The sequence below is a fragment of the Mucor velutinosus genome, assembly GCF_035048745.1.
Source record: "Mucor velutinosus strain NIH1002 chromosome Unknown tig00000034, whole genome shotgun sequence".
NCBI classification, from domain to species: Eukaryota; Fungi; Mucoromycota; class Mucoromycetes; order Mucorales; family Mucoraceae; genus Mucor; species Mucor velutinosus.
This window is the reverse complement of record NW_027041912.1, coordinates 129,841-156,413: the sequence shown is the minus strand read 5'-3', so window position 1 is coordinate 156,413 and position 26,573 is coordinate 129,841. Positions and strand designations below refer to the sequence as shown.

Sequence of the window (26,573 nt, the reverse complement as noted above, 5' to 3'; positions counted from 1 at the left end):
AGTCCGAAAATACCCAATACTGCTCTTCCTCTTTATACTCCTTATCTCTTCCAAGTAAATATTAATAATAAATATAATGGATTCGAATGAATCAGATAGAATATTGCCCACGACAAACCACATCCGATATCAATCCATAGGCCCTATCGAGCCTGAAGAAGAGGTAACTAGTAGGCTTCTACGGCACTGTATCATTGATTCTGAATCCATTTACAGCCAAGCCCAATTCAGCATAAAATAGGCGCCATTGCACTTGTTGTCATGGCTTCTTTGCTGTTTGGCGGCGTCTTTGTCTATGGACTCACTGCACCAGATGTGCAGCAACCGGCTTTCAACAATGGCACACACGTCTTTGCACCTACAGTCATCTTTATTTCGTTGGACGGCACAGTAAATCAGGATCTCGAGTTCCATATTACACCTGTATTGAGCAAGATGGGTAATGCAGAAGAGCAGAGAAACAAGACACAGTACTTACGCACATTTATTTTATACGGTAGCGGATAATGGGGTTAGAGCAGAATACATGACACCTTCTTTTCCAGTGAGTATTCTTACACACGTACAATGAAACTCATTTTTATGCTAAATCCTCCCTCTCCCAGCCAATTACATTTCCAAATCATTGGTCTCTGGTAACTGGTCTTTACCCAGAAGCACATGGCGTGGTAGGAAACTACTTTTACGATGCCCACTTGAACGATAGCTTCTATTACAAGAGCCCTGATAAAAGCTGGGATTCCAAATGGTGGGGTGGTGAGCCTGTAAGTTTACATTTATGCATTTTTATTTTGGTTTACTCCCACACACACACATACACACATACATACACACACACACACACATACACACACACACACACACACACAGGCATATACTCACAAAGCTAATTGTAATATAGATTTGGATTACTGCTGTGCGACAGAACAAGAAATCTGGCGTCATAATGTGGCCCGGATGTAGCACAGAATTCAACGGCCTGCGTCCAAGCTACTCGGTTGCCTACAGTGATTACGTCTCATTTGACGATAAAGTGGATCAAGTGTTTGATTGGTTTGATCTGCCGTTGGAGGATAGGCCTCAGTTTATTGGATTATACGTACCTGAAATTGACCAGTCTGGCCATGCGTATGGACCCTACGCGAACGAGGTAGACATGGATAATTATAGCTTATGGGCTGATGGTAATCAAACTACTATAGACATTGACAGCATTGCATGTGGCCGATCAGAGCATTGGACGTTTGTTGGAGGGCTTGCAAGAGAGAAACTTGACAGACATTGTTAACGTCATTGTTGTAAGCGATCATGGCATGTCTACAAGCGACAAATCTCGCTTGATCTACTACGACGATGTTCTAACCAAGGAAGAGCTGGATTTGATCTGGACCATTGAAGCATACCCCACACTCGGCATTCGACCTCATCTCCACCTAGACCAAGACGAGGCAGTAGAAACATTATACCAAGCATTTCGCCGACTTTACGACTCATTAGAAACACCACATTTTGAGGTGTATAAAAAGCAAGACTTTCCAGACCGCTTTCATTTTCGCGATAACGTACGGATCCCACCTTTGCTGGTACTGCCTGATGCGGGCTGGAATCTAGTAACACACAAAGACTATCATGGTGGTGGCGCACCTTACCAACCTCGTGGTGTCCATGGTTACGATAATCTATCGCCTGATTCCAGAGCCATCTTTGTAGCTCAAGGACCTCATTTCCCAAAGGGTAAAACGATAGCGCCATTTTGGAATGTCGAACTCTACAATGTCGTGTCAAGGATCCTGCATTTGACACCAGCAAGCAACAACAATACTCTGAATGGTATTTTGGAACTATCTGAATAAAATGCATCTTGTTTAATATAACTTTGAAAAGACAAGTATTCTAGTGTCAACAAACAACAGGCAGTAATCATAAATAATGAGTTTGAGACGCTGTCCGTACTTTTTTTTTTTTTATCTTTATCTTTCTCATCTCATCTCATCTCCTTGTCTTGAAAAAAAAAAGATGAGCTTTTCTTCTTCTTCTTCTTCTACTACTACTACTACTACTACTACTAATACCATTACCTCATCTTTCTCTTTGTCATCATTGGCAGAAGCAGCAGCAGCAGCAGCGCATCATAGAGATCAGATATCGATACCTTCTTTGACCAGCAATGGCAGCCGCAACAGGACAAGATATACCTCTTTATCTCCTCCGCCTGCATCTGCCTTGAAACCATGCCATCATCATCCATACAAGATGCACCATAGTATGTCACATCCAGGCATATCTTCTGCCTTGATGACAATGCGATCCCCTCCCACTGCATCACATGGAAAAGACCATACCAACTACTGCTCACCACCAACATCGCCGTTGCATCATTATAATGATCATAAAAATCACCTGCATGATCCATTACAAGAGAGACGACAACGCAACAAAGCAGCCTCGGCCAAGTACCGACAAAAGAAGAATATGCAGCAGCATGAAATGCGCAGCATGATCTGTCAAATATCTGATCGCAATGCCATGCTGGAGCGTCAACTACAGGAGGTCAGACAAGAAAACCAGCAGCTCCAGGCTACGGCCGACAAATTACGCGGCAAACTGATGGCATCAAAGCTGCTTGATCAATGGATGCAGAAACAATCCAGGCAAGTAAAATTGAATCAAGTCGACATAGACACTGTCGTCGATTCCGACAATGACAGTGAGATGTCTGTGTATGATCTGTAAGTGAAGATATCAGGAGTGGATGCTTTCATTTAATCTCGTCTGTTTACATGCTATACACTACAATAAAGTTGCTTGCAATATAAACAAACAATGCTTATTTGACGCTTTAATGAATACACATACTAATATGCCCTTTCATTCATGATCCATGATCAACTATCCAAACGATACATAGCTCTCACGTCATTAGCTACTGTATCCTTTTAAATTGATGTTTACGCCGCCACAGTGCTTTTGAACGCAAGTTGGTTGTCTGTGGTTTTTCAAACCACTCTCGCCTTGTTATTTGCGCCCTGAGTGTCGAAACTCCAAATTGGACACCATATTCAAACGAATGGCAATCATCTCATCGTTGCCGACACATTAGGGTAATCAGGCTTTGTTGAAAATCTAACGCTTTCTCTCTCTCTCTTTCTAGCATATTTGATTCAATGCCTCTCTGAGAAGAGATCTGAGTATTGAGCTTCAATGAGTTCTTGGTGCATTCTTTTTCGCGTCAACTGTCTTTATACTGGATCGACACACGATGAAACGCGCATAGCTAAAAAAAAAAAATAATAATAATAATACCCCTTGAAACTTAGCAGGATGTCATTCTTCATATATCTACATTATCTATCTCAACGTTGACCTCTCGCCATTGCCGCGCTATGCGGTATTTGAGACCTATGGGCATATGTTTTGCCAATAACTTGACCTAGCTTCAGGCCACTTGATTATGAAGACAGGCCTAATATGGCTCTAAGTATAGAAACCAGGCATCAATTTCACCTTAATTACATGCTGGGTATTTGATTATTCAAATATAAGCAACACTCTAAGCTTGCAACTTGTAAAATAGAGCGTATCACCTTCATATCGCACAATTCACAGTTTTGTATCACAACGCAGTATCGCCATTACACACATCCTTCAAATGCGTATAAAATCGATAGAGAATGTGTGGTTTTGAAGAGATGCAATAGGATCAACCCGTCTGATGTTTCAAAATGGCGGCATCATTTGATTAAATCAATCAAGCTGTATGCCAAGTATGTAGCGCTTTAAGGCAAGGCCGTTTGGTATCTAGTTATCAAAGAAAGAGGACCCCAAGTAAATTGTCATCCTCAATGAATGTTGGGTTGACTAGGAGAGAGAGAGAGAGAGCCAAGATTTATTGTCATGTTGCAGCACCAAATGGAACTTCCACGACGCGACAAGGGTAGAGCCAGTCAACTCTAGAATGGTTGTATAACATATAATTTTATAACAAACTCTAAACATTTTTTTTTTTTCATTTGTATTAAAATGAATCTTTATTAGCTTTAAAATTGAAAGGTTTATAGAGTATTTACAGACAGGGGCCAAGGTGCTAGCTTGAACACTTGTCAAAGAAAGACATGGTCTTGGTGGACCATGCAGATAGCAGCAGAAGCTATCCAAGACTCCTCGTCTATGATGCATCACCAATAATACTCCCAAAGTGATGTGAGTATATATTAATTTAACGCGAAGCATGCTGCAAATATTAATAAACTTTTAGGTACGAAACGATATGAGCTTTGAATTTGGGAAAAGATACGCTACGCATTGTAAGCCAAGGGAGGAATCAGATATGCAAAGAACTCTGAGGATCCAAAATCAACAGACATTAACACATCTCTGCCAAATCACAAATGATAAAATAGTAAGACTTGCTGAACAGGTTCGTATAGCTTTTATACATCAGTGTGCGCCAATTCATAGCAGCGCAACTCATCAAATTCACAAACTACTTGGGGCTCAGAACTTGGATACAAACCTTAATAAGTCAACGAGCCAGAAGAAAAATTGAACTGAAAAGTGATGCTGAAATAGTACTGGGGTTGCATTACAGCAAACGGCGAATCTCGCATCCGACGAGGAAGTATTTATTGGTATTGAGATACTCGCCTATTTGCAGAACTCATGTCGTAAATCGAGCAGAGCTGGCAGATTACAAATTATGGATTTATCATCAACAACGGCTCTGGATATATGGAAACGACAGATCCCAATTGATCAATTTAATGCAGTGTAAGGTACCTCGTGCTGCTACTAGCACCATCACGATTCACCTTGCTTGGTAACGATTCGCTTTCTGTTTTTTTTTCCACCTATGCCAACTTGACACATTAATACTTGTAACAAATTTCACAACAATAAAAACAACTACCTTTATTTTTGCCTCAACTTAACTTACCTGGGTTTGCCTATTCGCCTTCTTTAATCTCTTTTGACTCTGCTTTATTTTGATATTATGTCTAGTACAGCCTTTCAAATCTTGAATAAGAACAATGTCCTACTCTATCACAGAATGTGCACTGTCAAATTGATCATAAATCTTATCATTGAGGAAAATTTTGCCTTATGTTTTTTTAAGAGAGGGAACACTATCGGATAAATTATATTTATGGAACAATACCTATCTATACAGATCAAGGGCACTATCCTGAATATAACACACGCACACTTCCTCCCTTATTTCGATATGTGGTCATTTTTGAACTTCTTCACTTGTACTACCTTCCATATTTGATAATTTTTGGTCTCGTAATCTTTCAGCAGCCACTACGGATCCGGTTCCAAAGTTCACTTATGCCAGTGAGCTAAGCAATACCCGAGATAAAGCGACATTACCAACACGTGTGTTGCGTGAAACACTGTATGATATTGAATATTGTAAAGACTTCAATCTCATCGCCCACAATGACTCTAATTTTAGGGGTGTAACGATATGGTGCTTGCAAGTAGCACAAAAAGGGTCCTTTAATTAGCATATTGCATATATTTACATATTGTTTATCCACACATCTGCAACTTGGATCTAATGAGCTCTCTGAATAGTCCCTTAAACAAGATCATACTCGAGAGAACCGAAGCTAGCTATTTGATAATCTACCTTGTAAACCCCTTGTTCATTGTCAATAATGATGTGATTGAACTAGGATGGCCTCAAAGAGAATTTTCATTCTACTGATCAAAGCAAATTGGATGGGATTCTTCTCAAGGTTGGGCACACGTCTTGTCGAATTTTCAGGACAGTGGGCAGTTTATTGTCAAAAAAGATGGGCAAATCAGCTTCTCTTTTTCTGGGCAATTTAACCACATTCAAAAAAGTGAGTGGCATTTCCAAACATTCAGTAAATTGAGAGTGGAAACACTGTATAGGCCAATTATTTGTAAGAAAGTGCCAAATTCAATAAGCTTGACTGTATGTCTATGACATGCAAATATCAAGATAAACCATCAAGTGGCATGGACATATGGGCATTTCAATGTTGAATTAATGCCCAATATATCAAGATCAGCTCATTGTAAACATGTAGGCTTTTGATATCGACACATGCTTTGGTCGCTCAATCAGGTTGGACTTGACAATGTGCTTTCAGTCATTGCTCCGACTGCCATTGCCTCAATTTTTTTTTTTTTTTTTAGGTTCGACGTGTGTCAAAACACATCGATATGTCATTGACATGTGTCGTATTATAGACTCTCCGATTCAATTGAAGTGATGTGTGTGAGTAAGCAACATGGTATGTCACATTGTTTATAGCCAATAAATGAGTCAATTCCAACAAATGCACATCAATAAACAACCAGTAAGTTGGGAAATGACAAGCTGTAGTGTGGACAGGGGTGTGCTTGTGTCCAGTGGAGCCTGTGAATGTCTCCAACATCATGTTGTTGAAACGCATGAAAGTGCTCGTGGTTCTATATTGAATCAGACACATTCCAATGACAGCTCTGGATGGTGTAGATGTATATAAAGGGCCCTTTTCTCTCTCCTCCATTATTTTGCACATACACAAACATAAAGCATGCCGCCCGATAGAACTGCAAGACGACTCCCTCTCCCTCGTCCGTATCCAGTACCACCACCGCCTGCTATCCCTTGTCCATCCAAAGATCAACCAATAAAGGATGTGCACTATTACAAATCAGTCCCTGCCATGACAAATCAAAGAGACAATGCTGCTGGTCCAACATGTCGACTATCAGAAACTATTTATTAGAAGGGTATATCAAACAAACAACAAACAAGCCAAGCCCAAACACCATAGAATTAGAAAAATGGATGGGGTTAGCCGACATCTCCCTACATGAAACGACGATTTTGTCTCCTATCCTACCATCCTTGTAGATATGAAATAAACTTTTTTTTTTTTTTTTTTTTTTTTTGACTTGATGTTCCCCACATCCCAAACCATTATTCATCCATGGAATGCAACGGAAGAGCTTGTGCCGGTTGGTTCAATCGGAAGAAGGACCATGTATTTATCCGTGAAAGGGTTTCTTTTAGGCGGGGTAAATAAAAAGCTTAATAGGCCCTATAAAGGGCAATAAGCCTTTCTTGGGTTTACCCCCCCCTTAATCTCACTAGGTATAAAAAGAGTGATGAAGTTTCTGCAACAGACCCCCTTTTTTTTTTAATCTACTTTTTCCTCTCTTATCCACATACACTCCATATTTACAACATGAACGTTGATTCAAGACCACCTGTTGTGTATCCTACATTTCATGACTCTCAGCAGCAAAAGCCATCCACACTCACAAAAAAAGAGATGGCCATTGACGATTCAATCTATCATTTGCTCTCCTTGTATCTTGACACGAATACAGGTGTGCTCATTCCGCCTGCAACAACACAGAATAATAGAGTGACGATGATGAAGCATTCGCCCTATTTTCGTACCAAACGAAGAATGCCATCACAGCAGCAGCATCAGAATTGGCTTGGAGAAAAGAAGAAATCCTCAATGACCACATGTACAGAGCTGGAGAGAAACACCATCAAGAATTCATACACGGCCAGCATAGACAATGTTGATATCCAAATCAACAACAATAACAAGACAAAGACAAGATCCAAATCTGTTTCATTCAGTGAAACAGTTATTGTTATTAATCAAGACGCTTTGATACCGCCAACAGCAACAGATGAGGATGAGGATTTGTTTGTGGACGCTCTTGAGAATTTCATTGAATAATCATCATCAGATTATCTATTTATTTATATATATATATATAGTTCATTTGTATATAGTACAACATATCCCCCTTCTCCCCCCCCCCAACACAAGCCCCATCGTAACCGCCTCTTTCTCTCACTCTGATTTCTTTTGTAAATGATCGCTCTATTCCCTTGAAATGATAATAAATTTTCGTATAACATTGCAACTCAATTGCATGATTCATATAGCCAAATATACATTTCGATTCGGACACTGAATCCTGTGGGTAGCACACAGCATAGCCTCATTCATCCAAGCCCATTACGCATCCAAGTCTCAAGCAGCAAGGCCATTCAGCAATATCATGTCAAGATTACGTTTTGTATTTTTGCAGTTTTTTTTTTTTTTACTCACGCTTTTTTTTTTTCACTTGCTGAAAAAAAAATAAAAAAGTATTTAAAAGCTAATTCTCTAGTGCTTCTTGCAAAAAAAAAAAAAAAAACCCATACAACAAGAATGCCTGCAGCTGCTGTAGTCAAACTCGAAAATAATGTAATCCCCACTAAGGATACAAAGCTGTTACTAGCTGGTGTCGTATCTATTCCGCCTGTTGGTAAGCAGAGCACAAGCACCAGCACAACGATATGCTGATAATGACAACATCTCATAGCTATTGGCGCATGGCAATGGGGCGATAAGAAGGGTAAATACAGGAAAACGTCATGACAAATCGATACCGCATTACTAACACTGTACACCTACCCAGTGTGGAACTGGACACCCGAAGCTGAAAAGGACGCTAAAGAGGCATTTGATAAGGCCTTTGAGTTGGGTATCCCATTCTACGATACGGCCGAGGTATATGGCGATGGCGAATCAGAGAGAGAAATCGGTCGTTTTCAAAAGGATTACTCTGAGCAAGATAAGGAAAAGCAAGTGATTGCCACCAAATACTTTCCTCATGAGCATCGCACTCAATTCCCAGATGTACTGTTGTCTGCTTTGAAGGATTCCTTGGCTCGATTAGGCACATTTCAAGTGGATTTGTACCAAATCCATGCTGCCATTCATCCTGTTGAAATAGAAGTTGTTGGTAAGTCAATAGTGTGTGTGCCAATGCACTAGTATCAACTCACACGCTCCCCACTAGCCAACGCCCTGGCAGATGCTCATGATGCAGGCCTGGTCAAAACTGTCGGTGTCTCCAATTACAGCAAAGAAGAAATCCAGCGTATGCACGCAGCCCTTGCAAAGAGAGGCATTGCTCTGGCTTCTAACCAAATCTCGTTTTCTTTGATCCGTACAATCCCTGAGAAATCGGGATTGATCCAGCTGTGCCATGATCTCGGCATTACTATTTTAGCCTATTCTCGTAAGTTGTGTATTTAAAGTTTCAAATCGTATCCTCATCATTTGCACATGCACACACAGCATTGGGTATGGGCCTCTTGACAGGCAAGTTTGGATCTACAGGTCCATGGCCCGAAGGACGCCAACAGACGTTTGAAAAGCTGGATACCACGCAATTGGGCCATTTGCTGGATGTGTTGAAGCGCTTGAGTGAAAAGTACGAGCGTCCATCCAGTGCCATCGCTTTGAACTGGTGCATTGTCAAGGGTACTGTACCCCTGGGCGGAGCAAGAACCCAGGAACATGTAGTGCAAAATGCTCTGGCTTTAGGTTTCCGTTTGACTCATGAAGAGGTGGCCGAACTGGACAAGTTCGCTTTCCTTGGATCCAATAACAAGGCGTGGCAGCATGGATAAAATAAATATTATATTTATATTTCTCTGTAACACATGAATGCTTATTTGATTTGTGTCAAGTAAAAAAAAAAAAAAAAAAAAAAAAAAAAAAAAAAAAAAAAAAAAAAAAAAAAAGTTGCACTCACTTGAGATGTTGGTACCCCCTTCCAATGCTTGGTGGTGGCCATGGCATGCTGGTTCAAATCCCGCTAATGCCTGAGGCAAAATTGTCCTCCGTAGTCTCAATTTGGCAAAAAAAAAAAAAAAATAAGTTCCTTCTATCGATGATTGCTCTTCAAGCACCATATACAAGCCCTGTAGATTTTTAAGAGACTTGGATACTTTTCTGAATTCCCTATCCAATGGTACTAAAAACTCTGCCATGTTTAACCAAAAATATTTCTTAAATTGGCAAGACTGAAAAACGCTTATTTAGTCGAAATCTCGAGGTTCGTTTCAATAAACATCTGAAATATCATTTTTATATGAGAGATCGAGCTCTGGGCTCCTTATTTCACTAATACATGTCTTGGTAAAAACCGCCATTTTCGAGGTGAGAAATGCGATTGACTGATTTTTAAGAAAATGTATGAGGGGTACCTCATGGAAATTGTGAGGATTTAGGTCAATGATTTCTGACCTAGAAAAAAATCGAGGTAATACTATATCACGCACGTACTAATCGAGAGACATCGTCTGGTACCATTCTGAGAACCTACAACAGCTTGTAGAAAGAGATATTGCCATCTCAATATCATCTCATTTTGCTGTATGTCGGTCTATTGCTTACTCAAGAGTGGCAGAATCGATAAAATGTGCAGTCCGAGTAGGCTGTAGACACTCATCTCTATGTTATGCGTTTCATAAACATGAGGGGCTGCTTCATAGTTTGGCTTTGAAGTGAATCAACAAGGTATATGTTGCACATTGAAGCATGTTTGCCAATACAATTCACAAGCAAAAACTGCTCCATTATTGATATAATCAATCACTGTATTTGGATCAGCTAGATTCACGTCGTTCTCTCAAATGCTCGAGTACTAGATGTATTTGTTGAATAGTCTTTTTTTTTCTTGTATCAGAAAAAAATCGCAAGACTGATCTGACGAAATCTGATTTATTTGTAGAAACATGAAAAAGATAGATGCGCAAGAGCAAAACAGAGCATTTTATAGCGACGCTCACAAGTCATTCTACTACTCTTCCTTTCTGAATCTGTCTATCATACTAGTAATTCATCACAGCTCATTGCTTAATCCTTCTAGCACCAAAAATAGCTGTGCCCACTCTCACATTATTGGATCCATCCTTCAACGCTTCTTCATAATCACCAGACATACCAAAGCTAGCTTCAAACACATCCAGGTTCAACTTTGATTTGATGTCTTGTCTAAGCTCCACGATTTTCTATAGAGAGAAAATTCATCAGCAACCACTCTGGATCCCGTTTTCTGTGCACTACACTACACTACCTCAAAATCAGGATTATTTGTTGCATCACGATCCTTCATGCCAATGGTCATTAAGCCATACAACTCCAGGGCGGGGCAATTCTCTTTAATGTGCTTGCATACGTCAAGGGCATGAGCAGGTTCAACACCACTTTTAGCTGTGATCCCATCATTGTCATGTCAGTCATATCTCTATATATATATATATGCAGCCAAACCCCCTTCTCCCCCCCCCCCATTGCTTACCTTCTTCTCCACTGGTATTGACTTGTACATACACCTTTAGCTTGTCTTTACGTTCAACAGCAATACAAGCCTTGTTCAAAGTGTCGGCCTTCTTTGCGCTGTCAATGGTCTCCACAATGAATAGATTTGGAATTCCTAAATGAGGTAAAATTTAAGTGTGTGTGTGTGTGTGGGTTTTTTTTTTTTTTTTTTTTTTTTTTTTTTTTTATATATACCAGCAACAGCTTTGCATTTGTTGGATTGAAGATGACCGATGAAATGCCAATCGATGGATTTAGGAAGCTATGATGCCATGGGTTTCAGTCCGTTTGATGAGAGCGATATTGTGCTGAAATGTTACCTTTTGGCTCTTTTCTGTTAATTCTTGGACCTGCTCACTGGATTTAGTCATTGTCAACGGATACCATGGCACAACATACATAGTTTTCGCCGAAATGAGTCTGGCCAGTTTTAGTGGCATACTCGATATCCTCGGCAGGCATGTATTTACTAACAGCCACTAGACGAGCCTGCATCCACCATGGTTACTATGGCATACGCACAATAGGAATGCTACTTACAGTGTTGCTGCCTTTGAGTTGGTCCACGGTGTGTCGAATCTTTGTGAGGTTCTGAACAATCTCTTGCTCACGTTCATTGACTGTAGCAGCAGTAGACATTGTACGTAATAAAAACGAATGAGGAATGAGTCGTTTGGATGAAATACGAGACAAAAGCATGTGTGTGTTGTGTTGTGTGTGGAAATAAAGTCAAATGTGAGGTTTTAAAATTGACATGACAAAGCTTGTCACTTTTTTTTTTTTTTTTTTTTTTTTTTTTTTTTTTTTTTTATTCAAATGAGCTGGTATCTTTAATATTCACGTTGGAGCTCTTTTTGCTTATTTTACCACCCAAACTTCTGAATCCTAAGCCATGGCCATAAAATGTGCTGTTGGCATTGCCTACTTGCAGGTTCTTGATGCCATGTTCAAATGGCAATCCAGAGGTGGTGGCGTCTTCATTGCCCGCTCTCTTTGCATAGCGCTTTATATCGGTTTTGGACAGGTTGATGCGAAATGCTGTTTCAAGCAGTGTGTTGGGCTGCAGGTATTCATGAGGAATGTGGAGCAGGAACGCCAGTAGTTCAGAATTGGTGGGGCAGTTGTTGAGCAGATGGTCCTTGCAAATGTCCATGATGGCAAGACTAACGCGATAAAACACCTTGATGCCTTTAGCATAGAAATCAGCACATCCATTGTTTGGAGCAACAAACACAACTCACCTTCAAAGTAGAATGCATCCCACACACGCAGCACTGAATCCCAAGGCAGCGTCATGGTAAACGCTGTTAAAAACCACTGTGCAATGTACATGATTGGCAGCACATCGTTGCTCTCCAAATGTTGCGCCAGCTTGGGGCTGTGATCTTTGAGCAACTGTCCAATGATATACGCATCGATCCTCAACTGGGATAACGTTGGCGTAAAATAGCCATTCATGTATCTATCAATGGTAGCTACCAACAGCCAAAATGTGTCCTCTACCGTCATCTGCATCAACATCAGCCCCGCCAGGCGACCCATTCCTTGACAGTACTCCAAATGAGAGTTGTACTGTGAATACGCTTTCAGCACCATGCTCAAATCCTTTTGACCCTGCCCGTTTTTATCCATAAATTGCGTGTGATCTGGGTAGCAGCGTGCTATGTCTCGTTCAATGACATGGTAAATCTTGGTGCGGGGCTTTTGGACTAGCATGTTGAACTGATTTGGCTTGCGATAGTCGTTGGAGCCAGCAAGAAACTGCCATACTCTTGATCTGACAGAGGCTGGAATGCCACTGCGCACCAGTTTCTTGAATTTAGCGTCCTTTTTGACAGTGCCCGCATCCAGCTTGTTGACAATGGAGAGCCACTTGAGCTCGTTTTCTCTGTATTCCTTGATGAGTTTGGATGTCATGTTGGATCGTATGGAGCCCCCGCGGGATCTGGCGTGGTTTGGCTTGATAACAAAACCGTACTCATCCACAGACATGTTTGCAATAGGTATTTCCTGTTCTTGCTCTTCTTCTGATGAGGATGCTTCTGCTGCTGGACTCTCGTCTTGATCTGTCGAGATTCTATCTGATTCATGCGACGCAACATATTTCGTGTTTGATTTAGGTAATGGAGGCATAGCTGCTGTTGGATAGTGTTGTAGATTTTCATCTTCTTGGTCTGAATAATTAATGTTGAAGGCTGAAGTGTCGTATGGATCGTCATTGCTCAGTTGTTGATCTGAATACGTGGATTGCTGTTGAATAGGCAAGTGTGAGATGGAGGATGAGTTGTTGGTGCCAAAGCTCTCGAAACTAGGCTTTCCCGAAGCCCAGTGAGGCTGTCCAACAGAAGAGTGATGTGGTTGCTGATGCTGATGATGATCTGAGCTGGAAGAGTAGGACTGTAATGAATCTCTAAATGTAAATCCTTGCTGTTGCTGTTGCTGCTGCTGCTGCTGCTGCTGCTGATAGTAAGGATGGTCTGTTGTGCCATAGCTACTCGCTGAATTTCTATACTGTGAGTGATCTGTCGCAAAGTCTAAATCTGCGTCTAGTGATTCCAACACACGGGGATCCAACTCGACGAAATGCACACTCTCAGCATTAAAGTTGCCAATGACACCCTCACAATATCCCATATAAATGTCATTTTCAATATGCTTTAGTACAATGATGCGTTCTCCTAGTATCGTCGCTCTTGAGCTTTCTGTGTGTGTGTGTGAGAGAGAGTGATTGTCGCTACTTACCCTGAAGGTACATGAGCTCTTGAGGCGTTGTTGCCAGCACATCTGCTTTTGAGACACAGGCACCCAATCCACCTAGTCCAAGGCACTGGTTAAGCTCGGGGTAAGGCCCCACTGTTATTGTGAGCTTACCTTTTTCTGCAAACTCTTTCAACTCTGACAGCGTCATGGTATCAATGTTGATGGGCGAGTTATCCAATGCTTCTGCTGGATCTTTGAGTAGTTGTGCAATCTTTTCATTCAGCTCCTCGAGATTGGTTGACGTATGCCGTGTTAGCTTGGGTTCCATGTTATATATATATATATATATATGTGTGTGTGTGTGTGAGAGAGAGAGAGAGGGGGGGAATTAGGGAGTAGTGTAAAAAAAAAAGAAAAAGAACAAGAACAAGAACAAGAACAAGAAGAGGGACACACACACTCTATTTCATCAAAAATCTTGCCTCGAAATAAATCAAAATCCACTCGAAAAAGGAAAGCCATCTTTTCATGTCAATATCCGACAATTGAAAAGCGTTGCAAGTGTAACATTAAATGTGTAAATTGTCTTTGTCGTGTGCCATATCTCTTTCATGTTGAATTGCTAGGTAGTGGATATATCACTGTTTATTTGTAGGTACGCATAAGAGTGCCTGTTGGTCTGTGTGCCTGGATTTCCCCATATGTGCAAATCAACAACTGGCTTTGCGCTAGGAGGCTGGGTGCTGCACGAGTCGCTTGTTCTACACTTGCTTTGAATCGACAAATATCATTTCAAAGCGAATTGTCCTTGATCACCTCGAGCCAAATCATGCCATTGTTACGACGGCACTTGTTGTGGGCATTTGCTGGTCGTCGAGTGGCAACCTCCTTATCAATGCATATTGAGTTTGGGTGCTGTGATACGCCTCATGTAGACTATTAGGCCAGATGGAATCATTCGGAGATGCATTAGTATCAACATCTATACGACATGTCCTTGATAGTCATCAGCAGCATTCAGAGTGATTTTAAATCAACACTAAACAACCACAGTAAAGAGAAGAAAGAGATGACGTTGACAATACTCATCTCGTTCTCGCTCTCGCTCTCGCTCTCTCCCCCTATAAAAACATGCTACTACGACTACACAACAAAGAAACATGTAACATTTAAAAACTCCACCAACTTGCTTTTTTTTTTTTTCTTTTCTTTCTTTCTTTCTTTCTTTCCTTGTTTCTTTCTTCACATCATTACCCTTATTAAACATGACTTTAGAGAGTTCCTCCTCTTCAGCATCAAATAAACAGGAAAACAATGCCACCACAAGCGACACTGAGTTGTCCAACTTCTTGTGGCAATCACCGCTTGTTTTCAACTGTCATTTTGATCAAGCAGCCAAGCAAGCCATCTTGCTGCGTTGCTATCAAGCACTGTGGATGAACGACGAAACCATCATGCAACAATGCTTCTTCCAATCACAACAAGACTTACAAGACTCGCTCTCGTTTCAATGTGCACAACACGACGGCAAGGAACAGCATGTTGTGAATGATCCATCGTTATGGCACACCAACGCCATTTTACCCAGCCAAGATTTATCAAGTCAAAAGGGAAGGCAATGCGGCCATGTATTCCGTAAAGGAGAGCCAGTATACCGATGCAGGTGAGAGTTGTTTACTGTTATGTGTATATATATATATATATACGAGTATAGATATCTTATGCAGCATACACCCATACACACTATAGAAACTGTGGTCTAGATGATACCTGCGTATTTTGCTCCAAGTGTTTTCATGCTACCAACCATGACGGCCATGATATCCTGTTTTCTGTCAGTCCTGGATCCGGAGGATGCTGCGATTGTGGTGATCCAGAAGCTTGGAAAATACCTCTACAGTGCAACATTCATACCAGCACTTGTCGAAACAACACGGATGGCACAGAAAGAGACGCATTGGACCCCAAACTGATCCACGCTATGCGAAGCACGATTGCGTGCGTGCTCAACTTTCTACTGGATACGTTTGCCTTGGCTCCGGACGAGGTGGCTTTGAACGCTTCTACAGAAGACTTGATGAGGGAGAATCAGGAACAACGCAACACTCTCAGTCGAATGGGAATACCAGCACAATTGCCCAACAACAACGATACAGACATGGAAAATGTCACACCACACACGGAAGCAGCAGCAGCTCGATTAGCAGCCGCACTCGGACAGGAAGAGCAGCAGGAAGATATTGACATGGACAAGGAAAACGCAGCAACACACATCAAGCTAGAGCCAGTAGACACGGAGCAAGAGGAGGAGAAAGACGGTGAATTGTACGCTTGCATTGCGTGGAACGACGAAGCACACGCCTTCTCTCATGTGCTCGAGAGTATCATGACAGCCACGGGTTGGGACTGGGATAAGGCAAAGCAGATTGTGGATGTCATTCATGTGCACGGCAGAGAAATCATTGCAGTCTCTCAGGACATTGCTGAGTTGCGCAAGATTGCTGCTCCCTTGTCTGCTATCAATCTTGGTGTCACGATTCGTCCTGCGAAAGAAACGTTTAGAGAGCAAGTATGTGGCTTATTGGTGGACTGGCTGAACGAGCTGGTCAATGGCAGATATCGATTCTTTCAACACATTGACAATGGCGACGCTGTGATTCGAAACATGGTGTGTGAAGAGCTGTGTGCAGAGTGGGAATTGCGTCTTCCTTTGGCTCTGTTGACAACCGGTACGCGTGCATCCAATTCAGCAGCAGCCAATCAAGATGGAGACGAGGACGAGGACGAGGGCGATATGAAAGATGACTCTGTAGTGGTGGTGGAAGACGTAGAGATGTTTGATCCCGAACCAGATGCACAGCAGTCCAGCAACAACAGTAAGCCTGGCAGTCCAGCATCATTCTCATCCAGCCCCATCATTTACCGTAATCAGTGCGATGTGGCTAGTATCGACTGGGACCCAGCAGCTATGGTGAGAGAGTATCAAGATCTTCGACACGCTGAAATTACTTTTGGGGAGTCGCTATTGGACGCCAATGCAGTCAGCGAAACAGCACTGGGCAAGAAGCCTGTCATGGAGGATAACAGCAAGCAAGATGCACAGGCAGCCATGGCCATTCAAAAGGAGTTTGAAGAGAAATTACGCCTGGATTACTTTATGCTCTATGATCTCAAGCTATGGAAGGAAGTGCGCATCTCTCTGCGTGAACTCTACATTGCGTCGCTGGCATCCAACCCGCGCTTCAAAAAAATCTTGGGCAAGCGTCTGGCCAGAAACTATGCTCGCTTGGCTGAATCCTTCTTGCTGCGTGATCGTGAGCCTGAGAACTCAATCATTCTATTCTCTGTGCAGCTCCTGACTGTGCCTACTGTCTCTGATCTGCTGGTGCACAACTACTACTTTTTCGGTCTCATCTGCTCCACGCTAACAGCCTTTTTCTTGACGGATCGCTTGTACCTCTTGCTGCCTTCTGAACGCTCCAAATACCCATCTCGCATCAACTGTGAATCGCGTGCTTTCCGTACACGTCGTTACTTTAACGCCTTTCATGATTTGCGATACATTATGAATGTGGAGATGATCAAGAGTGTACTGGCTCAAGACCCCTTGTACCTTGGTCAGTACCTGGATCTCATCAGTCTGTTTCAGGGCATGAACGCTCAAGTATGCCAAAAGGACACGCACGTGGAATACGAGTCTGAAATTTGGGTCAATGCCTTCAATGTCACTCTTCAAATCGCCAAGTGCTGTCGCCAGTTCTCTGACTGTTTCAACACATTGCCCTACGCAACAGAACAGGATAAGATCAGCACGGCCATCACAGTGGTAAGAGCCATCAACCGAATTCTGAAAAAGATCATGGAGTGGGGTCAAGTGGATGAAGCAGAAGAGGCTGCTGAAAGAGAGAAACGTCTCAGTGCACCTGCTGGCTCTGTGCCACCACAAAAGATATACGGTGCTGCTGCTCAGACATTCCACACCATCAGCCTTGGTTTCTCTGAGCCATTCCAAGTCATCAAATACAATGTGGCTACGCAGCCCGTCTCCTTCCATCACCCCTTGCACTGGTTATTGTCTGGATTGTTGGAATATGCCCATCTGCTGAATGACGACGTGTTGCGCCAAGCTGGCTGGGAAGGGGGTTTCAAGCAGATCATCACGCTGTTCAATGGCAACAAGACGGCAGCAGTAGCTTCACCCAATGTATTGCTCCCTATTTTGGACTACCCTGTTCGCACTATTGTCTTTTCATCTCAAATCAGAGCTGGCGTGTGGGTCAGAAACGGCTATGGTATTAGAAATCAGGTAAGTTGTGGTATTGCTCGCAAGTAGGGTCATATAACTCATTACGCGTAATTGACAGGCACATCATTACCGCGACATCTCTTTGCGTGAAAGTACTTATGACGCCGATGTCTTTCTGCTGCAACTCGGGTTTGTCACCTTGCCTCCCAATCGTTTCTTGGCCACTCTTTTGGACAGATTTGATCTCGTCAAGTGGTTCCTTGGCAACAAGACGCACGACAGTTACGACGCTTCACAAACCGTGTTTATGGTGGAAGAACTCTTGAACCTCTTGATTGTCATTGCTTGTGAAAGAGCCAACATTTCTGGCATGTCCATCACAGACAAGATTCGCCGTGAAATCATCCACAACCTGTGCTTGGGCTCATCTGCTTATTCTGACCTCACCAAACGCATTCCTGAACGCATTACTGAACACCCTGAATTCGACCACATTTTAGCTTCTGTAGCCCATTTCAAGAGTCCCGATGGCGTCAGTGACCACGGCTCCTACGAGCTCAAGGAAGAGCATTTCGCACATGTGGATACTTACTTTTGGCACTTTAGTCGCAATAACCGAGAAGAAGCAGAATCCATCCTCAAGGCCAGATGGAAAAAGGCACACCCACATGAAAAGGAGGAGGATTTCTTTATTCTGCCTCACCATGTCCCCATTGCACCGGGTCCCTTCCAGCACCTGGGCTCCTTTTTACAATCGACTGTCTTTGTTCAAATGCTTGCATTTGCTTTATGGAACGTCTATACGGGCGATCATCACAAGAGCGACACCATTTTAGACCAAATCATGTATCTCATTTTATTGGCACTGCAAGACCAGAATTCAGAGGATGTCTCCAACTATGGTCAAGGCAAATTCTATGATTACGTGTGTTCACTGCAATTTGATATGCAAGTGCCTTGTGTTGCTGATGCTGCTAATGCTGATGAGAAACCCACGACACGCCTTATGTCCCTGTTTGACATTATGACAGAGCTATATCCTCAAGAACAATACAGTGAAGTCACCAGCCGATTCAACTGGATCTTTGAACAACTCGGCACCAAAGGCGTCCACAACACGCGCGCTGCAGTGGAAGCATGGAGAGCATATTACGCTGCCAAAATGCAACAGGATGCTCAAAAACAAGAGGAAAATGGCGGTGTCAGTGAAATGTCTGAAATGGAAAAGAAGAAGCTGGCCGCTCAGGAACGTCAAAAGAAGATCATGGCTCAGTTTGCACAGGCACAGACGCAATTCATGGAGCAAAACGAGTTTTTATACGAGGATGAAGAAGAAGAAGCGTTTGTATCTGCTCCCGAGAACCCGGACACGGATAACGAAGACAACACCCATACCGAGACCCTTTTTCAATTTTGCGCTTATCCTACAGGCACGTGTATCGTCTGCCAAGAAGACGCCAATGATCGCTCTCTTCCCTATGGCCTACTGGGCTTGATTCAGACCTCCAATATCATGCGCGAGACGCCCATGGACGATGCATCAGTGTTCAATGACATGTGTCGCATGGGCTCCAATTTGGATGTGGAATGGCAGGACCGTCAGTGCATGGACGAGGACGACAGTGTTCCTGGATTCCCTGCGCAAATGCACAAGACTGGTTTATACGCTTCTTCCTGTGGTCATTTCATGCACATCAAGTGTTTTGAAGTGTATTGCACCTCCATCGACTCGAGACACTCGGCTCAACTGACGCGCAATCATCCTGAAAACAGGTCCAGAAAGGAGTTCATGTGTCCTCTGTGTAAGTCGCTTGGTAATGCTTTACTGCCTGTGTTTTGGAAGGGCAAAAAAGAGACGTTTCCTGGTGTACTCGCTAAAGCCAAAGATGATGATTTCGGCCAATTTTACAAGCACCATGTCAATCAAATTGTATCGCGATTGAAACACGTTATTGTTACAGCCTCACGTCATGCTCAGTCAAGAAAGTCTGGCAAAGAGTCGTCTGCTACAACAAGCCGCATGAAGGACGTCATGGCTCAGTTCTTGCCTGCGTTGCCTCTGATGGGTACTACTACTACTGCTGCTACTACTCCTGCTCCAGAGACCACACCTCGCGACTGGGCTGCGATGCGCTTCCCTACGCGTCTCCCCCTCACTACGCCCGTGGATACCGTTCCAGGTGCTGCAACAACAGCTACACCCACCAATGCACCAGCCACTGCAGAGACAACAGGTCAAGAAGGTGATCTCTACACGATCGCACAACAGGACGCTGAACAAGAAGGCATGCAAAACTTGCTTGCCTCTGACGCCATCCCATTGCCTGATGGTCAGTTGGGCCCCTTTGACAACGATACGCTCCACAGCACTTGTATGGTGAGTGCGCCTTTGATCAAAAAGTCCTATGAACGTCTGTTGGATGTCTTGGGTATCATTTATCAAGAGATTTGCACAGATGATAACGAGCGTGAAATGTCTACTGCTGCACAAAATGTCGACATGTTATGGGGCATCATGGGCTACACGATTGCCGGTGTTGAAATTGCGTCTCGTGGTGCTCCTGCTTCTGCTGCGAGTCGTGAAGAAGGCACTGCTACTCACACGCTATTCGATCAAATTGCTCCTCAGACACAAATGCTGCTTCGTATCTTGAGCGATACTGTCATGGCTTACACAACGCTGATGTGTCCTTGGTCGGGCCAAGCCAAATCCAGTCCTGCCAGTGTCTCTATGGCTCGTGTCAGTATGTTTTCGTTGGGTCGCATGCGTCAAATGTTTGAAATTGGTGTAGATGATGTCGCCAACTTGCCTGCGGGTCCTTCTCAAAAGATTGTCTTGTACGATAATGCTCCCATTTTGCAAGACGACCCCTTCATGATCTTAACCGAGCTGTCATTGCATCTGGTGCCCATGACTCAAGCTGACATCTTTCCCTTTGTGCGCACCTTGCTTTTGGCTGAATTTGCTAAAACGGCTGTGGGTCTCTTGCAAGACCGTCTCCAGCGTTCAGCAGCAGCAGATCAACCTCACACAGCGCCCAGCGAGCCCTCTCAGAACATTGCAGCAGCCAAGGCCTTTGCCTTTTCACTGATGAACAAGCTACATTTCACACAGGATGAAGCTGTGTCTTGTTTCCAAAAGTTTGCTAGCGAGGCCTCCTTCTGTGCTCTGCTCAAGTTCTTCGCACTGCCCTTCCTGCGCCGCACCTTGATTCTCATGATTGTTCGATTTGGCTTGATCATCCCACCTGGCACTGCCATGGAAACGGACCCAGCATCCGATGAATTGGATCGACTGATGAGCATCTTGCATCTACCCAAGTTTGCCGACTTTTTACAGCCTACACACATATCTGAATCCTTGTTGCATCATTGGTGCGCACAACATGTCCGAGAATCAGAACGTCGTATTCAACTGCAAGATGGATTATTGAGCTCCATGTCTGCCAGTCGGTTGATTAACATTTCACTGGATTTACCTACACCTATTTATCTCGTGGCATTACCAAAACGATTGGATCGATTGTTTGATGAAAGCATGAAGCGTGTATGCAAAAAGTGTGGTACAGTGCCCAGTGATCCAGCTTTGTGTTTGTTCTGTGGTACGTTTGTATGTGCACAGAGCTTTTGTTGTGCAGAGGATGAGGAAGGTGAATGTAATCTCCACACGTTAGAGTAAGTCGTGTCACCAGTGTGTTACTGTGTGTGTATGTGTGTGTATGTGTGTTCATATTGCTGATTGCATGAATCTTTTAGATGCGGCGGCGAGATTGGTGCCTTCTTATCTGTCAAGCGATGTGTATTAATCCTATTACACAATGGCAATGGCTGGTTTATGAATGCGCCTTATTTAGATCCTCATGGAGAAGTAGATCAAGGGCTTCGGTAAAGTGTCTGTTCATACTGCTACCCTCAACTATACTAACTGGATACCAATAGACATGGCAGACCTCAATACCTGAATGCTAAACGATATGCAGAGATTCGCAAACTGTGGCTCCAGCATAATATTCCCATTTATGTTGCTCGTCAAATTGAAGCCAACTACGACATTGGTGGTTGGACCACATTATAAATAAAGGACTTATTTGAACGAATATCAACAACTTTATTTAACAAACAGTAGTGGGTGCAGTGGCTGCCTTGTAAGCTAATCTCTCTCTGATTTTGGCTGTAATGATACTAGATGTCAGTTCTTGCTTTTCAATGATCTTGTAGTATCTGGCAATGAAATCTTGATTAGCCATATCATGAGCTACTTGTTTGTAGATGTTGATTAATTGAATGACATGCTTGGCTGAAAAGTAGTGCTTGGATTCTATACAAAAAAAAAATAGCTGAGTAAGGAGCACTTTATCTAGACCTAGAGCATACTACAACACTTACCTCGCAAGATTTGCAACACATCAATTAGTAATACAGTTTCAAATTTGGTGGGCAAGTGTTCATTCTTTAACAGGAGCAAGACAGTTTTGCTGGCTTCTTGCCATTCTTGATGAGAGAGGTGATGACGGAAATTGTAGTATTGGATGAGGATGGCATAGTGAGGACTGTTGTGCAAAGATGGCATGTCTGTGACAACATTACCTAATGTGCCTGATCTGAGATATTGAGAAAATTCAGCATGAGCTAGTCTGTCTAGCGATTTCAGATCCTGTGCCTTTCCGTATTCCACAGTTGCCTGGCGTATCTTGTGCTGCTTTTCGAATCGATGACCCAATCCTGTGTGAATGTACTGCTCCACTTGGCTCAGACCATAGTGTGTTGCAATATCAAGTATAGCGCGCATACGATCCTCGCTTTTGGCTGGTAAAATGGGATCACCCAGCAGTTGCTTGATCCAGATTTCCTTGTTGGATTGACAGCAGTTGAGATAGTGAATAGCCTCTTCCAGCATGTCATATTCATCGGCAATCATTTGAGCATACGTTTGGATACTGTAGTAGACGGGGTCAATGACATCTTCCTTGTCAGTGGCACTTGCCGCTGTTGTTTCCTTGCTCGTTTCCATATGGCCTGTGATGATCAAAGCATAACCCAAATGCGTATGAAGCCACACATCACTGCCCATTTCGTCAAAAGCGTCGTCAAAGCGACCCATCAAGAGAAAAGAGCAAGCATCGTCATCCGAGGTGTTTTGCACACGCTGAGCCGTCGACTTGAGAGTGGATAGCGAGCTTTGTGGTTTAGTAAACCAAGCAAGTCCTAACACGACTTCAAAATACGTTCCCTCCTTGGCAATGACTCTGTCTTCACCGACCAAGATGCTGTACACTGCCCAAATTTCTTCATTGATTGCCACCCTGCCGTCCAACTCGTCCAGAGTACATTCGTACTCCAAGTCCTTTGCTTTGCAGCGTACATGCCACGCAGCCCATTTCTCATGAAAGAGGGTGACATCGTCCTTGTAGTTGGACACAATGTCGTCCAGTTCTGTGATGATGTTGATGATTCTGCTGATGGCTTTCTTTTGTTGTGCACCTACAAAGTCCAATGCAAATGTCAAAATTTCAGTCGACTCAATAAAGTTGCCACGTAGTAAATGTCTGCGAGCGTATTCCCAGATCCATGTAGGTCCAATGGCGTTGTGCTCCTCCACCTCCTCATCCAGGTCCTGAGCTCTGGCTTCTTCCACGTCGGGCAAAGGTTCGTAGCTGTTGAGCCAGTCTCCCACTGAGCAAAGCAGATGTGTGTTCTCCATGGAAAAGTAGAGCCTTTGACACAAGTCCCATATGCGTGTGTATTTTTCTGCTTCTGTATAGCTGTATGTCATTTCAACAAACTGAGATAGAGTGGCAATGACATCTCTGTCTTCGATCATTGTATCTTGTGATAGGCTGGACCGATTCGACTCGAGTAGTTTTCGTAATTGAGCAAATATCTTGTACGAGGCACGATAAAACTATAGAGTGGCCAGTTAAAAGCAGTGTCCAAAGATATCTCATTTTATGTGCTATTTACTTGTTCTTTAGAGTCATTTTTTTGCAGGTTGATTGCCCCCAATGCTTGACTCAGCAAGTCTTGATTTGGAGTGTCAGATCCCTAGTGTCAGTGTGAGTATGTGAGTATGTGCTCTCTCTCTATATATATATATACTTTTCAGGCTGTATTGACTCACATTGACAGTTTGAGTTTGTTGTTGGCCTGTCTCTCTTTCTGAATCGAGGTCGAGGTAGGAATCCTAATACCAACGTGGTCAACAGTTGATTTAGCAAAACAACAAGGTCCATCCCAGGAGTCAATACAATACTCTCTTATCAGCGTCATTGTCAGCAGGTAAACTGTTGTACGGCATTTTGCGCGTGTAGATTTATTGATGAAATAAAGTTAGGAAACTGAACAAAAGGTTCAAAATGTATAAAACGCCAGATTAAATATAAGCATTTGAAAAAGAAAAAAAAAAGAAAAAAAAAAGTAGTCTCCCCTAGCGTCACATTTTCATGCTACACATCAATTTCAAAGTTGGTGATCTGTGGCAAGTAGGCACAAGCACTCAGTTCCAACATGTACACATCATCAAATACATTTCTGCCGTCATAGCCACCCAAAATATACAGCCTAGAGTCATGCAGCACACAGGTATGGTATCCTCTAGGGCTGGGTGCTCCTCCATAGATCTTTCTCGTCTCCCAGCTCATGGTCACTGTACAAATATCAGATGAAATGTAATCAACGCTCGACTTCTGCACTCACCTAGATTCAATAGTAGCACATCACTGGAGTACCTACTGCCATCATGGCCGCCAATGACAAAGACATAAGATCCAACTTGCGTTGCGGAATGGGCTAATCTAGGTACTGCACGATCCAGATCAATTTGACTCCAACGGTTAAACACTGCATTGAATGCTCAATTTAGACAACATGTAATACACTACCAAACAACACTACTTACCGAGATCCAACACATAAACATCGCTAAAGCACTCGTGGCCATCACTGCCGCCATAGACTATCAGTTTGTCCTTGACCAGGTTGCTTGTGTGATATCCTCGTGCGATAGGTGGATTCCCTTCTGGATTAAGTAGCGACCATTTGGGTAAATGTGGATCAGAGACATCCAGCATATGCACGTCCGCCAGCGCACGCGCACCATCGCCACCGCCTACAATGATGATTTTCTGATTCCATATGCATGTTGTATGAGCTCGTCTTGGAGATGGTGCTTCGCCCTCTGTCTTTGGCTTTGACCATGTCAATGTGTCCACATTCAATACATAGAGATCGTTGAAATAGTTGGGTCCATCGCCTCCGCCAAATACATACAAACTGTACGACTTTTTGCCTCCCCCAATATCGCGCTCTACTGTTGTGCATGAATGTGCTCTACATGGTGGCGGTGTTTCTCCAAATGTATGAGGTTTTGACCAAGTCAAAGTATCTAGAGTGTCAGATTTAGCATGTGGATCCGTTTCAAACCGAAGTCAACTTACCCATATCAAGCACATACAGTGTGTTGAAGCAAGTCTTCATGTCACATCCGCCAAACACATACAAGTATTCACCTATGAGATTGGACGAATGTGCTCGCAGAGGTCGCGAAGGACATCTACCGTAGGTTAACGCACGTGACCAATACATGCCAGCAGCTGGGGCAGGTGGTACATTCGGACCAACGCTCAATTCAATCGCTGCTGCCATTTGATCTGACATATGGATAGGCCGTTTGGCCGGTTTATGGTGATGGTGATGGTGATGGTGGTTGTGATGATGATTTTGCTGATTATTAATATTATAGTTATTAGTGTTCTTGTTCGTACTGGTACTGATAGGTGTTGAATTAGTTGAATTGGTATTATTGGATGTTGTATGGATAATTTGATTGCTGTTTAAATCATAACGCTGTCTACTTGGTACCGTTGAAAGCGGCATATCTTGACGTAATCGACTCACTGACGAGGAAGGTGGATAAGGCACTACCAGATACAAAAATGGTTAGTCAAAGAATACATGCACCATCATGTTGCACTTGTTTTACTGTTGGGAGGAGGTGGTGGCGGCATCGATGTGTCAATGTAGTCATATCGTGTAGGCGAGTTGGGCATGGAATTCAGTGCTGCTGTTGCTGCTGGCTCGATACCATTTGACGGGATGCCTTGCTCTGGCGGGAGAGTAGGAGATTCAGGACGATCAAAGCTATGACAACAGCATTAAATGGATGACAGATACCGCTTGTACCGGCATGTATTACCTTTCAATTGAATTCATGGTAGTACTTGGATTCATACTCGTATAGGAAGGCGAAGCAACTGGCTTGACTGGCTGAGATTGTTCATGATAGCTGTTAGGAGAGGAAGGTGCTGATGAAGTTGTTTCATATGCCTGACTCATCCATGCGATAGGAGCTGTTGGATTAGACGCTTTCTGCCTGTTTGACATGTCTCAATTCAGTATAGAATGAATATAGACAGAAACAGAAAAAAAAAAAAAAGGCTCAAATATCCAACCAAGGCTTTTTATAGGAATAAACAATTTACTAT

At 43.1% G+C, this 26,573-nt stretch overlaps 9 protein-coding genes across 9 annotated transcripts; 5 read left to right on the top strand and 4 right to left on the bottom strand.

Moving 5' to 3' along the window:
- Window positions 1–76: 76 nt before the first annotated feature.
- ATC70_000132 (uncharacterized protein) lies at window positions 77–1,853 on the top strand (the record flags this gene model as incomplete). Its single annotated transcript, XM_064819553.1, has 6 exons — window positions 77–163; window positions 217–439; window positions 501–544; window positions 606–764; window positions 902–1,150; window positions 1,203–1,853. The coding sequence occupies 6 exons, from the start codon at window positions 77–79 to the stop codon at window positions 1,851–1,853; spliced, it is 1,413 nt and encodes a 470-aa protein (XP_064679760.1).
- Window positions 1,854–2,016: 163 nt separating this feature from the next.
- Window positions 2,017–2,733, top strand: ATC70_000131 (uncharacterized protein; the record flags this gene model as incomplete). Its single annotated transcript, XM_064819552.1, has 1 exon — window positions 2,017–2,733. One exon carries the CDS (start codon window positions 2,017–2,019, stop codon window positions 2,731–2,733), a length of 717 nt encoding a protein of 238 aa, XP_064679759.1.
- A 4,475-nt stretch (window positions 2,734–7,208) lies between these two features.
- On the top strand, window positions 7,209–7,721 carry ATC70_000130 (uncharacterized protein; the record flags this gene model as incomplete). The annotated part of the gene is made up of 1 exon (XM_064819551.1): window positions 7,209–7,721. The coding sequence occupies one exon, from the start codon at window positions 7,209–7,211 to the stop codon at window positions 7,719–7,721; it is 513 nt and encodes a 170-aa protein (XP_064679758.1).
- A 480-nt stretch (window positions 7,722–8,201) lies between these two features.
- ATC70_000129 (uncharacterized protein) lies at window positions 8,202–9,451 on the top strand (the record flags this gene model as incomplete). Its single annotated transcript, XM_064819550.1, has 5 exons — window positions 8,202–8,298; window positions 8,356–8,388; window positions 8,452–8,778; window positions 8,836–9,057; window positions 9,117–9,451. The coding sequence occupies 5 exons, from the start codon at window positions 8,202–8,204 to the stop codon at window positions 9,449–9,451; spliced, it is 1,014 nt and encodes a 337-aa protein (XP_064679757.1).
- Window positions 9,452–10,675: 1,224 nt separating this feature from the next.
- Window positions 10,676–11,846, bottom strand: ATC70_000128 (Aldo_ket_red domain-containing protein; the record flags this gene model as incomplete). Its single annotated transcript, XM_064819549.1, has 7 exons — window positions 10,676–10,837; window positions 10,903–11,039; window positions 11,128–11,262; window positions 11,343–11,409; window positions 11,468–11,497; window positions 11,547–11,636; window positions 11,688–11,846. 7 exons carry the CDS (start codon window positions 11,844–11,846, stop codon window positions 10,676–10,678), a joined length of 780 nt encoding a protein of 259 aa, XP_064679756.1.
- Window positions 11,847–11,955: 109 nt separating this feature from the next.
- ATC70_000127 (uncharacterized protein) lies at window positions 11,956–14,175 on the bottom strand (the record flags this gene model as incomplete). The annotated part of the gene is made up of 4 exons (XM_064819548.1): window positions 11,956–12,335; window positions 12,389–13,825; window positions 13,890–13,961; window positions 14,019–14,175. 4 exons carry the CDS (start codon window positions 14,173–14,175, stop codon window positions 11,956–11,958), a joined length of 2,046 nt encoding a protein of 681 aa, XP_064679755.1.
- A 937-nt stretch (window positions 14,176–15,112) lies between these two features.
- ATC70_000126 (uncharacterized protein) lies at window positions 15,113–22,168 on the top strand (the record flags this gene model as incomplete). Its single annotated transcript, XM_064819547.1, has 5 exons — window positions 15,113–15,510; window positions 15,597–18,153; window positions 18,212–21,768; window positions 21,850–21,978; window positions 22,033–22,168. 5 exons carry the CDS (start codon window positions 15,113–15,115, stop codon window positions 22,166–22,168), a joined length of 6,777 nt encoding a protein of 2,258 aa, XP_064679754.1.
- Window positions 22,169–22,205: 37 nt separating this feature from the next.
- On the bottom strand, window positions 22,206–24,388 carry UBR1_1 (E3 ubiquitin-protein ligase ubr1; the record flags this gene model as incomplete). Its single annotated transcript, XM_064819546.1, has 5 exons — window positions 22,206–22,411; window positions 22,480–23,995; window positions 24,055–24,135; window positions 24,212–24,274; window positions 24,344–24,388. 5 exons carry the CDS (start codon window positions 24,386–24,388, stop codon window positions 22,206–22,208), a joined length of 1,911 nt encoding a protein of 636 aa, XP_064679753.1.
- A 148-nt stretch (window positions 24,389–24,536) lies between these two features.
- On the bottom strand, window positions 24,537–26,472 carry ATC70_000124 (uncharacterized protein; the record flags this gene model as incomplete). Its single annotated transcript, XM_064819545.1, has 6 exons — window positions 24,537–24,736; window positions 24,787–24,930; window positions 24,989–25,474; window positions 25,527–26,009; window positions 26,072–26,229; window positions 26,285–26,472. The coding sequence occupies 6 exons, from the start codon at window positions 26,470–26,472 to the stop codon at window positions 24,537–24,539; spliced, it is 1,659 nt and encodes a 552-aa protein (XP_064679752.1).
- Between the last annotated feature and the right edge of the window lie 101 nt (window positions 26,473–26,573).